Source organism: Dasypus novemcinctus, chromosome 2 (genome assembly GCF_030445035.2).
Source record: "Dasypus novemcinctus isolate mDasNov1 chromosome 2, mDasNov1.1.hap2, whole genome shotgun sequence".
Lineage (NCBI taxonomy): Eukaryota > Metazoa > Chordata > Mammalia > Cingulata > Dasypodidae > Dasypus > Dasypus novemcinctus.
The window spans coordinates 178,897,385-178,912,594 of record NC_080674.1 but is presented as its reverse complement, the minus strand read 5'-3'; the positions used below and the strand labels follow the sequence as shown (position 1 = coordinate 178,912,594).

The following is a 15,210-nucleotide window of genomic DNA, read 5'->3' as shown; positions in this document are numbered from 1 at the left end:
GGCAACAGCAGGCAGCCGGCCCGGGAAAGTCAGCAGCTGCCGCCGGCCTGGTGTCCTCGCTGCCAGCGAGTGATGAATGGGGCAAGCGAAGAAAGACGCCAACAAAGGTGTCCCTAATCTTGATGCAGCAGCTTTTTTTTTTTTTTTCTGGCTGACCATGGAGCGGGAACTTAAGCCTGGGTCTCTTTTCTTTGGCAGACACTTGAAACTGAAAGATCCCATTTCTTCCCACCGGTGAGATGTCACGGGCAGAAGCAGTGAGGAGGCAATCAGGGTGGGGAGGGGGCTGCGACCCCCCACGGTTTTCTTTCTTTCCCTTCCGCCCCACCCCCACTCCACCCCCTCTTCTCTGTCCAGCATGTTCTTTATAGGATGCTCTCTCTACCTAACAGCCGCCAATGTCTGTGTGCTCTCCCTCCCCCTCCGTAATTTTGGCAGGTTTTCTGCTCAGGAGCTGGAGGCCTAATGGCCCGCTGGTGAAGGGTACACAACAAAAACATCACTGTATCTATTTTCTCGGTCTTCTCTTCTTTTATCTCACTCTGAAACAGGGATTTGAGGCAGCCGAGAAGCTTGTCAGCGGCAGCAAGTAGAGCCTCTGGCCGTTGCACCTGAGGGTGTGTGGCCACCTGGCTCTCTCCATGCTGGGAGGCGGGGTCGCAGAGAGGGAGCCGGCCCTAGGGTCTAAATTCTTCCTGCACGCTCAACCCAGATCCAGCCCTCAGCTCCATCATGGAAGTGCTGCCTTCCAGCTAGCAGCTGGTGACAGGGATGGCACAAGTCCAGGTGAAGCGGATGCCTCTCGCCCAGGGCCTGGTGGTTCCCATCGGCATCACCCGAATGGAGCCTGATGCCCAGACGGCCACATGCCACTAGGCTGACACCTGCGAACGCCACCAAACCAACCAAGCCTTCTCCCAGCCAACTCCAATCTCTGCTTATTCTAGCCTTTTAGCTCCTTACATGCACCTGAGATTGGAGTTCCAACTTTCCTGGTAACTAAGGCAACCTGATTTTCTTCTCTTCAAAAGGGCAGTGTTTCTCTCCCGGCTACCTGGGATCCCAGGGGACTGGAAAACCAGGTCAGTTTGGTGAGGCCCTCTCTCTGGACAGGGGAGGGGTGGTGACAGAGAAGAGCTGCCGTGGCTACTGATTCCCTGACTTGGAAGTGACTTTGAACTCTCTGGACACGCTGCATCCTGCAAAGAGTTTTCTGCCTCCATCTCTGCTCTCTCCTCCCCAAAGCTCTGGTGGGCTGGCTGCTTCCAGAAGGTAGATAGAGCTTGTGCTAAACAGTCTTCTGAGCCACCATGAATATGTCACTGGCTTCTCCAATCAGGGCTCCTCAGAAACATCCCTTGCTGAGAGATGTTTGCACCCATCTTGGGAATAACCAGGAACTTTCAAGTTGACTTGTCAACAAGGCACCCTGGGGCCCTGAGCTGGATAATGAGCCAGGGTAGAGCCAGACCAGGCTACAGTCCATACAAGTCCGGCTACCTGGGTTCCAACTGTGGGTGATGTAGGGCAAGTTACTTAGCCTTTTAAAGCCTCAGTTTCCTCATGTGAAGATGGAGATAAAAATAGTAGCTCATTTGGTTGTTGAGAGGATTAAATGAGATCATAAGATAAAATGCTTAGCTGCTGCACAGCATAGAGTAAATACTCCATAAATGATAGCATTTATTATTATTTTACTCATTCATGTGTTCCCAAAGTCTTACATCTTCCTGTTATCTATACCAGTGCTTTTAAGCCTTACTTCTCTCTCAATAATTGACACAAGATGTTCCCATACATGGCAGACTCCCATGAAGTTTGTAGATCTTAAACTTGAATGTTCGAGGTGAAGAAAAGCTCTCTAATAATTTGTAAAGGCCGTACCTAGAGGTATTCATGAATGGTTAAGAGCAGAAGCATAGAGAAGAGAGGGTTAGGGAAATTCCCTGGCAGGCTGGTGATAAACCCAACTAAAGAAAGCATGTGGGAATGTAAATTGGTGGAAAGTGACATTAGTCTGACCATAACCTTAAATTCATTTTAATCGATTATGAAAATAGTATTCATGACAATCTTTGGTTCTTTAACAGTTCAACATAAAACAAATGCCTATGACCGGGAAGCGGATGTGGCTCAACTGATAGAGCATTCACCTACCATATAGGACGTCCAGGGTTCAAACCCCGGGCCTCCTGACCCATGTGGTGAGCTGGCCCACGCACAGTGCTGCTGCACGCAAGGAGTGCCATGCCACGCAGGGGTGTCCCCTGTGTAGGGGAGCCCCACACGCAATGAGTGCGCCCCACAAGGAGAGCTGCCCATGCAAAAAAAGCACAGCCTGCCCAGGAGTGGTGCCACGCACATGGAGAGCTGATGCAGCAAGATGATGCAATAAAAAGAAACACAGATTCCCAGTGCCGCTGATAAAAATGCAAACAGACACAGAAGAACACACAGCGAACGGACACAGAGAGCAGATAAGAGGGGAAGGGAGAGAAATAAATAAAAGTAAATCTTAAAAAAAAAAATGCCTATGACAGAGCTCACTAATCACCGTGAAGGCAACTTGCTGGGCCCATGCAGTCAAAAAGGATTAGGAAGAATTACTCAGCCACAAGCATAAAATGTGCCCAAATTATTATCATGGATGAGGAGGACCTGATTTGATTTTGAAGAAAAATGTTAGATGAGGAAAAGAAGAAAGGAGACCTTCTGTAGCCTCGAGGCTGACATTTGCTGTGTGACCTTGGGCAAGTCACTTGTCTCAGAATCTCAGTTTCATCAGTGAAATGAGAGCACTAAATGTATGACCAGGAAAATCCATTCCAGCTCCAAACTGCTACAAAGTCAGGACAATCAGCTTCCATTTAGCTTAGGTATTTCCCAGATACTTTCTAGCAAAAGCCGAAGAAATTGATGTTTCTGGATGCCTCCTGCCTGTCAAGATCTGTGTGAGGAGCTTTAGCTTATTCAATCCTCACAACTCTCTTGATGTTTTGTACGCATCTCCTGTTCAACAAACAATATCAAGGTTCAGTGAGAATGCATAGTATGTCAAGGTCATTCAGGCAGCAAGCTAGCAGACGTCGGGAATCAAAGGCTCACCTTCTTTACATTAGCCACACTTCTCAGGCTCACCCTGACCTGTCCATATCACAGGTGAGTGAAATAATGCCTGTCCCAGCTCCATTTCCCAAGGCCAAGTTCCTCAGGCAGTGGAGCAGAAGTCCCAATGTAGCCATTAATTCAGTAGTGAGATGAGGGTGCAGCGGTTAGAAAGATGGGTTCTGGAGCAAGCCTGCCTGTCGCTCGTGTCTGGCTCTACAAAAACTGAGGACTTTCACCAAACTTCGCTTCCCCAAGGCTCAGGCTCTTCAGGCAGCTAATTTTACCTATTCCCTGGGTTGTTGTAAGGGTTTAAAGAAATAATCCATGAAAAGCTCTCAGGAGACTGCTTAGATATAGTAAATGCTCAATTATAATTCCTACTCAGCTTTCAAGTTAAACTCTGGTAGGGGTTAACTTGGGGTTCATGTGTCACCTGAAATTATATACAAAAACCTGTTGGCATTTTTCTCTGGGAAGAGTCCTGAATTTTTGTCAGATTCTCCGAAGGATCTAAGACCAGATCTGTGATTGCTGAGAATCCAACTTCCTATAACACAAATTATTTCTGAAATAACAGGACTAGCAAAAATGCCTCCTCTACTCATGAGAAGTTTCTGGGTTGTCTCAAAATGGCCACTAAGGCCAGGTGGGTCTCAGTGCTTGTGACAAGGTCCCAAAAACTGCCCAGAGTGCCCCAGTGGTTCTTGGAAGAAGGTCTGAACACAGAGCTCAGCACAAACAGGAATCAGGCTTCAGGAACCTTCTCTGGCAGGGCCATTTCCAACGATCCATTCTTCCTCAAAGGACAATCAGAGTATTTGTTTTCACATACCACTAAGTTAAACACACACGGAATGTTGGCCCTTTCCTGGGTGCTCCCAGAAGCATCCAGAGTTCTTCTGCAGAAGCAGCACTGCTCCAAGGGGTCGTGCAGGCCTGATTTGCAGCAACCGATTCCTGAAGAACGGGTCGCCTTCCCAGACGAGCCCTGCCTCAGTGAGAGCTGTGCTGCTGCCTCTGGCCCAGTGGGCAGGGTCCGAGCAGCCCACTGGATTCTCTCTGGTTGTTGGGCAAACTCTCCTCAGGAATTTCAGCCTCCCAGTCATCCCCCCCATGGTGAAAAGGAGAGAGTTGGCGAAGCAAGCTGCCTGGCAGCTCTTCCAACCCCTTGGTGAAAGGGAAGCTGAGAACTAGATTCCCTACCCCCAGCAGCCTCTTTGCCGGACAGCACACAAAACAGCTCAACCCCAGAGGGAGGAATGTGCCAAGACATTCTTTAGGGTTGGTAACCGGAGATGCTATTTTGTCCTCGGTGGCTAAGAAATCGCTTTTCTGATCGAACCACCCTTTAACTTCTTTTATATTCAGGGGAAGGTACGGACATCTCCTGGATTCAGGTAAGGAAAAAGCCAAAGCAACTACACACATGATGAGCAGAATATTTTTAAAGTTATTTCTCGTTCCACAGCATTAACTCGCCCCAGGGATGCAGTTGTCTTCTCAGAATTTATCCCTGCCCTCCCCCACCCCACCCCCTTTTAAAAAAAAGTTTGGCTGCTTTTAGCTTTGTTAAATTTCCTCCTCCTCCCCGCCCGCCCCCCCAAGCCCCATCCTCATCCTTCCCCCACCCTGTCATGGAGTCAGACGGGGTAAGGAGAGGCAGAGGGGTCTGGCACCTCTGAGAGTGGGCAAGGCCCTCAGCGACCATCCAACCAAGCAATATTCTTCTCTCACCAGTGGAGAACCGGCACCTCCAAGAGGTCACACCAACTTGCCCAGGGCCACAGAGCCAGGTGACCACATCGCCAGGATTAGAAGGCAGAAATTTCAATTAAAGGACGGAAAACCCGTGAGAGCCACAGGGATCAGTTCTCTCCCCAAACTTTCAAGGTTGCCCCACAACAATGACCCCTCAGAACCCCTCAGGGCACGAAGCTCAAAGGCCCCAAGTCAGTCCAGAGCCGGTGGAAGGATCAGGAGGTACCAAGATGCTGCACCCAAACACCCTGAAAAGCAAAGTGAGATGAAGGTGGGCAACTCAGGGAGGTATGAGCCCTTTAGCTCCTCTCCAAAGCTTCCTCTTCTGCCTCAGAGCGAAGACTGGCCAAGCCCCGTGCTGGGGCCCGATTTCATCTAGCTAAATTATAATGGCACTGTTCTTCAGGTTACCTTCCATTTATGACAACGGGCACTACCAGCTTTCCATTTGAGAAAGTGGTACAAAGATTTTTCAAGTGTCTTGATTTAAAGTCCATTACTAAGCAAACAGTAGCACAGAGGGCTATGTAGACAGAGCGACAAATCATGGAGGCTGGTCCACATAGTTCTACAACTTGGGAAGTTGTACTCTAGCCAAGTCAGTTCTTCACGGAAACTGCACACCTGCCCTCTTCCAAGGGAAAAGAACTACTATTGTTTGAGAAGCTTCCCATGGCTCTGTCACCTCAAAGCCCTAGCTGCGTGGCTCAGGGCAGGTCAGCAGCGCTGGGCATGGAAACCGGACCTCCAACTGCAGACAGTGTATGGCCTCGGTAAGCTGCAGGGGCCGAGGTTGGAGGAGGACAGGTAAACTTGAATTTACGTCTGCTCAAGGAGAGGACAAGGAGAATGGGGCAGGGAGTGCTGACTGCCGAGTTCACCAACACAGTAATGGAGCCCCTAGGGGCAGGTGACCCCCGAGGAGATGGGGAAGAAAAGAGTGTCAGGATGATACCTTAGGAAGTTGAAACTTCAGAGCTGGTCAAGAGCTTGGTGTACAAAGAAGTTGTGGAAAGATCAACACAGGAGCAAGTCACACCTCTGGGGCTCAAAATTTCTCTAACATTTAAAAACAGAAGTTGGGGCTCTGATCTCCTATGTCCCTTCTAGCTCCTAACCTTTCCACTATCATTCCTTCCCTTCCAAGTAAATGACTAATCTGACAAATTGGGAAATTGAGGCTTAGCGATTAAAGCCACTTGCCCAAAGGACTATCTCTAGCATTAAGAATTTCTCTTCCAGGTTACAATAATGAGACATTCAGCATGATACCAAGCATAGAGCAGGCACCCTGTAGATGCTGAATGAATAATGAACAGATGAATGAATGAAGTGCTCACAGAAGCTACTGGGAATCTCAATTCATATTTTCTTTCAGTTGCTTTTTTTTTCTTCCCCAACTCACAGCTTGCTACATCTTATCCTGGCTTCTGGGGTCTCCATCCCATTTCCATAAGATGAAATTCACCAAAAATGCACCTCGGTTGTTTTGCCAGGACCTGACCACCAAGGTCACAGTGATCAGGTGGAAGTTACATGTTCCTGAGACACTCAGAGCTCGCCACAATAGAGTGGTCCCTGCAGGGGCTTCTTCCACGCCCTAGCGGGCGTATACCGGGTTGAGAGTGGAGGGAGTGCAAAGAAAGGCCTACAGTCAAAACTGCCAGCAAGTCTGGAGGGCTAAGAGCTCCGCAGAGCCAGCTCGGCCTCATCTGCTTCAGGAAAAAAAAAAAAATCCCGTGCTCCAGCCAGCCTGGTGCCCATCAAGATCAGGGAGAACTGATGCAGGGCTGAGGAGGCACGGTCCCTGGAGGAAAGGAAGTGAGGGGACGGAGGGGATGAGCAGGGCTTGACTGCGGCCTCTCACCTCCATCAGCATCCTAACAGCTTCCAAGTGGCTGTGAAATTCCTGGAGGAGCATTCTTTCATCTGCCCTCCCCTGCTCCTTCCTTCCCCTCCCACCTTCCCCCGCCAGGCTCCCTGGGTGCTCCCCTGCTCTTCTCTGGTGCCACCTGCCAAAAAGCACACTCCAGCTGCCTTGCCCGCCCCTGAGTGCCCTTCCTCCAGCACTTGCCCATTGACTCCCGTGTCCCTACCACCCTCTCTAAACCAGGTGCTTTCCCATGCCCCCAGATGGTGGGGAAAGCCTCCCCGGGAAGCCCCAGCTTCACGGGGTTAGGTCGCTCCCCCCGCCCCGTCCAGCTTCTCTTACTAAAGGGGGTGGGGGGAGGAGCGGAACTACAGCTTAAGGTCAAAACTCTGGGCAGGTGCCGGCAGGGGCCTAAGTCCTCTATCTGGGGATGGCGGAAGGGGTAGTCGGGGCCGGCTCACTGGCGGTCTCCTCCTCCCGGCAGGCCACCTGGGCCGGAGCAGCGCTCGGGAAGGGGGCAGGGAGCAAACTGAAGAAAGGGCAAGAGGCACGCCAGAGCTTCCCCGATTCCCGGCTCCAGACGGGTTCTGCGAAGCGCGCGCCCTGCCCAATCCCCGCCGGTGGTCCCTAGGGCAGCTGGGGGCCCGAGCTGGGGTTGTGGGGGCTGCCGCCCAGGATCCTACCTGTCCCGCGGGTCGATCCAGCTGGTGGTGCGGTTCGTGTGATCTATGTAGTAGACCTTGCCGTCGAAGTCGTGCGCCTCCTCCCAGCCCTCCGGCAGGGGCAGCTCCGGCCGGGGCATCTTCCCGAGCGCGGCCCGCGCTCCCCCATGCAGCTCCCGGCCACCGCAGGGGTCCCCGGCTCAGCGGCTCCGGCTGGCCGCTTCAGGTCCGGGCGGCGGCCGAGGCACCATGATCGGGGTGGGGGTGGGGGGCGCCCGCGGGTTGGGAGCCCTAGTGGGGGCCCGCCGGGGTGGCGCCGCTGTCCATGCGGCCCTGCGGCCGGGGCCCGGCACCGCCCGCTGCTCCCGCCTCTGGCCTCTCACGCTGCCATGTGCGCCCGCAGCAGCGCGGTGCCGCTCGGGTGCGCGCCCGGCCGGCCCGGCACGCCGAGCCCAGCGCAGCTGCCGGCTGCCCTCCTCCGCCGCGCTGCGCGCAGCGCCCTCCACGCCGCCGCCTCCCGCCGCCGCCGCCTCTTCCTCCCGCGAGCCGGGTGTTGCCCTCTCCTCTCCGCTCCGCGTTCTGCGCTCGCTCGGTTCGCGACTTCTGACTCCGCCAGGTGCGACCCGGACGGAGCAGGTAACCACGCTGCCCCGGAAACGGGAGGCGGAGCGCCGGGTGCCTCGGTTCCCGGGTCCCCTCCCCGCGCCTAGCGCCTCGGGGGCGGGTCCTAGAGCCTGGAACGCGCCCCCTCGTGGGATAGTCCGAACCGCCGGCCCCTTCTCCGCTGCCCCTGCCAGAGGGAAAGGAAAGATCGCCCCTTACCTCGGTCGCGGACCCAGACTGGCGCCCCAGGATTTTAGGACTGGACCCGCTCTGCCTGCGCTTTCCAACACTCCTAGGTAGCCCCAAATTTCACAACTCTCTCCTCTATTGCGTAGAATCAGGAAGCAGGCTAGAAGTGGTTAATGGAAACATTCTTGCAAATCGGAGAACATAAGTTTTCCAGAATCTCTGGTCCCTTCCCCCAACACATGCACCATCTGTCTCCCTTATTCAATCATTCTCCCCACGAAGTTTTGGCGTCTCTCCACCCTGTCCTCCTCCCCTCCCCACCCCGTCCTCCTCCCCTCCCCACCCCCATTCTCCAATGTAGCTCGCTCTCCTTAGGATCCCTAAAAGTAGGTGTGCAATGGATTATCTACCCTGGGAGGACTTCAGAGGTGTCAGGGAACACTTTGTAAAAGTAATAGGCATGATGATATTGATGATAGGTGAATTGGGTGCTTACCAGTGCTATCCTGTGGGCTCGTAGCTTCACAGGCATTATTGCATATGATCCTTTGAGATAGGTATTATGTTATGGATTTCAGGGTATGCTGTATAAAAAAGAAGAATGAAAGCAACTTTAAATAGCATTCCATTAAAAAGAAGAAATTTTAAAAATAGAAAATATTTCTAAAGAAAAAGTTAAAACTTAAATACAGAGAAAGAAGCTAGCATGATTAAGGATCAGCTGGCTTTGCACATACTCATCTCTATGGCTGTGTTTTCTGAATATATGTTTAACCTTTTTTTTTTTTTTTTTTTGCCCTGTACTTATAGGGGGAAGCTGGACTGGAGAAAGGAAGCCCCGGGCAGTGGATTCTCTTGTTTGAGCCCTGCAGTCTCCCAGAGGAGCCAGTATCCTGAAGCAAGGGAGGGAATCCATGTTTGTGGTCTCATCTCGATAGAGAAAGGTCTACCACGGGGAGTGCCTCACCTCCAGGTGCCTTCTGCAGAGTAACTTGCCTGGAGCCAGTTTGGCTCTCCTTTCCTTCATCCCCTACATGCCAGAAACAAGAGTTCAGCAATATGGCCATCACCGTCACCCCCCACTCCCAAATGTAGGAGTCCCCATTCGTTAATGGAAGATTCCCACAACCCTCTACACTTTATCCAGTTATTGATTAGGGCAGTCGCTCCACAGTAAAGCCAACCTGGCGCTAAGTGCTTTGCACACACATGTTTATTGAACCTTGCAACAACCCTTTGGAGTAGTGACTACTGTTATACCCGTTTTATGAATGAGGCCATTAAGAGTAGAATACAGAGCAAATAAGTGGCAGTGCCAGACCCACATCTATCTGGCTTCAGGGCCTATACTCTCCATCATGAAGTTATACTCCCCTTTTATTATTCTCCAACTCCAGGACTTCCCAATGATCTGGATCTGCCGTATTACAGATGCTGACAAATAATTGCCTCTCTGTTAATGCTTGCTTCATAATCTTTTGGCCAAGAAGCAAGACCTCAGGAATCAGGCTGTTTGGGCCCCCAGCCCGCCTGTTTTCTAGCTGTATGCCCTTGGGAAACTTGTTTAACCCAAATTTGAGTACTGGATCTGAAAAAAAAAATCACATAACACACACTCTTTAGTGCTTATTGAACAGGCTAAATGAGATGACAAGCATAAAGGCCTTTGCACTCAGTGGGAACTGCCATCTCAGGGGCCTCCTGGTTGCACATTTTGAGCACAGTGCATGGCAGCAAGCACACCTCTACTAACTGTGGACCAGTGACGTATGTTCTGTTCAAACACAAGCCCATGTCCTTTCCCCTCCTGAAAATCGTGCACGGTTGCTTGTGGCAATCCTAATTGCTCGTTTCGTTTGTCTTGTTTTCCAACCAAGCCTTCTCAGAGGTTGGTGCCAGTTGTGAAGAGAAACCACCTTCTAAACTGCCAAATCCTACTTTCGTTTTAGCCCAGGTGCCCAGTGCCTGGCATTTTCCAAACAACTTGTTTCTTTAGACCTTTATCCCTGGCTGGGGAGTAGGCATTGATCCTCAAGACCTTGGTTTGCTCACCTTCCCACCTCCCGGCCCCCTCCCATGACAAAGGAATCCTCGATTATCTCCCAGAAGCTGCAAGAAGGGTGAGGTAATAAAACAGATGACTGTCTGCCCCATGTGATGGTGGGTGAATCATGCCCAGGCATTCTGTGAGGCTGAGGGCAAACGTGAGACGGATGAAAGGTAAAACCGGCTCTGCCACATGGTAGGCTGAATGGATGTTATTCCACAGGTGACTGAACTGCAGGAATCAGCGCTGAAGACAAGAAGGCCCTCCCAGGCCTGCCTCCTGGGACTGTGACCCGCTGCATGGCCAGTGTTGAAGCCGAGCAAAAGAAGGGACCACGGGCAAGCCTCTCTTCATTTGCTTTCACGTCCAGGGGCGTGGAGACTCTGGAGCCCGGGACAGATTGCCTTGGTCCTTTTGGGAGGCCCACGCAAGTCCATTTTCCACAGACATGTTTCGGAGACTTTCAGAGAGGCAGGAGAGCACATTGAATGAGAGAGCTAGGGAGAAAGCTTAACAAAGGAACGGCTGTGCCAAGCATAGATAGTTTCCTGCGAGCATCTGCATTCTTCCAGGCAATGGAGGCTTTGGAAACCTCTGCGCATTTTTCTTCCTGCTCCCTGACCGTGCCTCCCCAACCTCAGGCTGGCCCTCCCACGCCTCCTGGGAAATGCACGCAGTTCCGTTTCCATGATTGAGCCAATACTGTCCCTTTTCTTTAGTCATGCATTATTTGTGGCTCATAATTGTGCCGTTGACTGTTTTGTTCAATGATGGGAAAACATGTCTTAAGCCAGAGAAAATTAGGGTGGAAGAAACCTTGGCAACGTGAGAGCCAGGGCAGGAGAGGTGTTTCCTTATTTATCTCTGGGTCCTCAGTGCTTAATACAGTGCTGGCAAAGAAAGTGAAATAAGTCTAGTACAGCATACTCATTTTATAAATGGGAAAATGGAATTTCTGTGAATAATGATCCATTGTCCCAGTTCTTCTTCGTCCCATTTTACAGGTGAGGAAATAGAGATTCAGAGAGGCAAAGTGACTTTTCCACAGTCACAGAAGAAGTGATAGAGCTATGAATCAAGCTCACCTCCTTCTACTGGGTTTTTGCTACTCTGCTGAATTCCCGGCAGTGTGGGTTCTAGAATGCCTATGAAGGTGGAACTTTAGGGCAGCAGTCTTGTTGGAAGGGGCTAGGGGGGCAGCTAGGAGACTAGTCGAGTTTATGCTTTCGTTTGAATTGCAGCTCTATTTGTAGTGTTTGGAGGAGGTTCGTGAGGGCAGGAGATGCTAAACCCTGACTTGGCTGAGTTTATAAGCCAAGGACCAGGTAGACCAAGTTGATTCTATTTTTAATTTTTTTTTAGGAGGTACTGGAGTTTGAACCCAGGACCTCATATATGGGAAGCTGGCACTCAACCACTAGGCTACACCATCTCCCCACAAGCTGATCTCAACCTCATCTCCTGTGCTGTCAATGAGACCCTCCTGGAATTAGATATGAGGCAATTTAACAGTCTGAACTGTCTCCTTGGAAGGTGGGGTGCTTTTCTCCTTAGGCTGCCTACTCCACCCACCCATGTTTTTCCCTTGCTGGTGCATTCATCAACTAAGCTGGATTTCTCCTGGATGAGAGGCTATCTTAGGGCTGGCAGGAGAGGTTGAGTCCCTGCTCTGTTTCCAATTCTCCCATCAGTGAATCCTCTGGGTCCTGGGAGCTGGGAGCTGTTTTGTCTTTCACCAACTAGGAAATGAATTATGCACTGAAGGAGGAGGTGGAGATGAAATCTCAGTTTCAAGGGTGGGGGTGTGGCGAGAAGACAGAAAGAGTGTGAGTGGGGGGAGGGAGTTCCTGCAAGCAGTGCTTTCCTTCTCTCCTACCCCAACAGCAGAAGCAAAGACCTGGTGGAAAAGGGGGGCTGGGTGCAAGTGCAGTAACCAGCAGGCTGGCTGAATCCAAGCCTCTCTGGGGGTATTTATAGAGCTTGCATCGCCATGGTACCGAGGTGCTTAAATTAAACTCCCCAACTGCCTGGAGGTGTGTGCAAGGAAATGCTCTTTACCTGTCCACTGAGCATGCTTCAGTGCCTCCTCCTCAGTGCATCACCTTATTGATGAGCGATCTGGGTGGATTTTACAGGCTATGCAGCAAATAGGGTGTAGAGTTGGGGCATAAACCAGATAACCTGTCTCAATGGCATGGCTGTGTAGAGTAGTGGGAAAAAAAACGTGTGTAGAATGAGCAGAAAAAAATCTGTGTCCAAAACATGGATCTGCATCTTGGTCAGTGTGTGACTTTGAACATGAGACTAGAGTGCTTTGAGCCTCAGTTTCCCCCTCTGTAAAATCAGAGCAACAGTACCCTCCTGACTGTCAATTTATGACAACTAAATGAGATCATGTTAATACAGGTCTTAGCTCAGCTTCTGAAATATACAACACATTCTTTTAAAGATAACTTCCTTTCCCTTCTCAGCTTTTTTTTTTTTCATTTATTCTACAAGAATTTCCTGTCTGCCTCCTGTTTGTTGGGCAACTTGTTGAGTTCTCCAGACACAAGGATAGTTTCTGGCCTCATGGAGCCTACAGTTTAGTGAAGAGGACATACAATAAATCAATAAATGAGTAAATAATTGCACATTGTGGCTAAGGCCGTGAAGGAAACAAACAGTGCCCTCTGACAATATTTCATAGTGTAGGGAATAGTCGAGAATCTGTTTTAGGCAGGGCCAGAGGAGAAGACCTTTCAGAGAAGGTGACATTTAAGTAGGGACCTGAAGCAGCCAGGAATGGAAAGCGTCAAAGAATGTGTATTCCAAGCCAAGGGAATAGCAGGTACACAGGCCCTAAAGATTTGCTATGTCCAGGGCACCAAAGAGCCCTGTTTCCATTCTACTAAAAATCATATGAGGCTGCTTCTCCATAGGAGGTGTTTGAACTAAAATCCTGCAAGGTTCTCTGACCCCCAAACATATGACTTTTTGCGCTGTCCTCTCCACCCTCATCCACGAACAGAGTCCCTGCTCCTTTGCCCTGGTTACTCAACTGCAGTAACTTCTAGTGGTGGGACAAAACCTGGTAAAGATTGGATACTCAGCCCTGCCCTTCTAGTCCTCTCCTTCTAGGACTCAAATTTTTTGTATGTGATAGTCCCACAGGTCAGTGAGGCTCTGCTCATTTTTTCCAGCCTATTTTCTCTGTTTTTCAGAGTGGGTAATTCAATTGTCCTATCTTTGAGTTCACTGCTTCTTTCTTCTGCCTTCTCTATTCTCCTCTTAAGCCTGTGCTTTTTATTCCAGTTGTTATACTTTTCAGTTCTAAAATTTCCATTTGGTTCTTCTTTGTATTGTCTAATTCTTTACTTAGAATTTCTGGTGTTTTGGGGTTTTTTTTCTGAGGATTTTTGTTTTTTCACATTTCAAGCATGTTTGTAACTGCTTATTAAAGTCTTTTTTATGATGGCTGTTTTAAAATCTTTGTCAGGAAATTCTCACAATTGTCATCTTGGTTTTGGCATCTATTGGTTATTTTTTTTTTTTTTTCTCATTCATTTTGAGATATTTCTGGTTCTTAGTATTCCAAGTGATTTTTCTACTGAAACCTGAACACTTTCATTTTATATTCTGAATCTGCATCTTATTTTATCTTCTCTTTTAGCTGGCTTATTTTTTTTACACCACATTGGCAGGAGAAGCAGGGGCACTGCCTCATTACTGCCAGGTAGGGGGTAAAAATCCAGGTTCCCACTCAGCCTCTGTTGACACCTGAAGGAGGAGGTTCTCATGACTGATGTGGAGGATGGGAGTTCCGCCTCCCCGTGTGATCTCCACTGACACGGGGCTGGAGGAGTGGCTTACTACCACATGAAAGTCCCTGCTCCTCCTCACCCTTCTTATTTACAGCTCTTGAGGGTGAAAGTTTAGATCCTCACCTGGCCTTTGCTGGTGTGGGTGGGGTATTTGGTTAAAGCAGAGCAGTTATTATCTAAAAGTTTTCTATTGGCTTGGCTGCCCTTTTCCTGGTCCTTTGGTTGGGGAAAGCAGGCTGTTGTGAAGGCTTTTTTTTTTTTTTTTCCCATGGGGGGAGATGTGTCTATATCCAGTGGCATTTCAGGGTTGTCCTCTTTTTCAACACCCAGGCTGAGGTATATGGAGAAGAAAAAAAAATCCCAAGGAACTCACTACCATGCTATTCCTCAGGTCCTGAGGTCCCTAGCTGTCTGCCTTCTTTTCTCCGCCTTTCAGTTTTCTTATACTTTTTTATATGCAATGTCCCAGATTTGTGTGTGTGCGTGCATGTGCACTTAGCAAAAAGAATAGGGAAAATGTCTGTCTACTTCACCTTCCTGGAAACAGAATTTTGATGCTTACTCTGAAACAAAAAAATTTCTCAATGTGTATGAGCTTTAATTTAGCCCTCTTCTTTAAACCACCTTCTCCCCCTTTTCTTCCTACTCTATCTCCCCATTTCTATTCATATTACCTGCAGATATGTAGCTAAGAAACATGAGGATTCTGCCTTCACAGTTCCCCTTATGTCTCTCCCTCCTTTTTTCACTTAAGCCCTAGTTCATGACCTTAACTGATTCTTGTTTTTTTCCTAGTGTCTTAACTGGTCTCATGACTTGTATCTAACTAACCTTTATTCTCCAGTGTATCTCCTAATCTTTATAAAGCAAGTGTCCACAGGTGAATTCCTCAAGTTTAAACTTAAAAGTGGTATGAGAGTAAATACATTTAGGCAATGTTGGTCTCAATAAAGTAAAGAGATTTCTTTACTGTGGGATTCTCTGATCTGTGTGTGCCTACATCCATTGCAAATAGCCAAGAAAACAATACAGAGTTGCCCAAACTTATTTGACTAAAAAATCCTTTTCCCCCACAAGGCATCTCTAGAATACAACATTTAAAAACAGAGATTGGCAAACATTTCTTGTTAAGAACCAGATAGTAAATATTTTCAGCTCTGCAAGTCACAG

The 15,210-nt window shown here is 49.3% G+C and overlaps 1 protein-coding gene and 1 long non-coding RNA gene across 3 annotated transcripts in view; one reads left to right on the top strand and one right to left on the bottom strand.

Moving 5' to 3' along the window:
- Nucleotides 1-7,746, bottom strand: part of WWC1 (WW and C2 domain containing 1) — a 158,167-nt gene extending 150,421 nt beyond the window's left edge. Inside the window, exon 1 of one of the 2 annotated variants that reach the window (XM_004468558.5) lies at nt 7,420-7,746. In XM_004468558.5, coding sequence (XP_004468615.1) covers nt 7,420-7,538 — 119 coding nt within the window. In that variant the 5' untranslated portion in view covers nt 7,539-7,746. The remainder of the gene's footprint in view (nt 1-7,419) is intronic. The other variant, XM_004468559.5, reaches the window with a different exon arrangement.
- Nucleotides 7,717-15,017, top strand: LOC111766574 (uncharacterized). Its single transcript, XR_009181928.2, has 3 exons — nt 7,717-8,034; nt 9,001-9,163; nt 10,460-15,017. It is a non-coding gene; the product is annotated as an uncharacterized lncRNA (long non-coding RNA).
- The last annotated feature ends 193 nt before the right edge of the window (nt 15,018-15,210 follow it).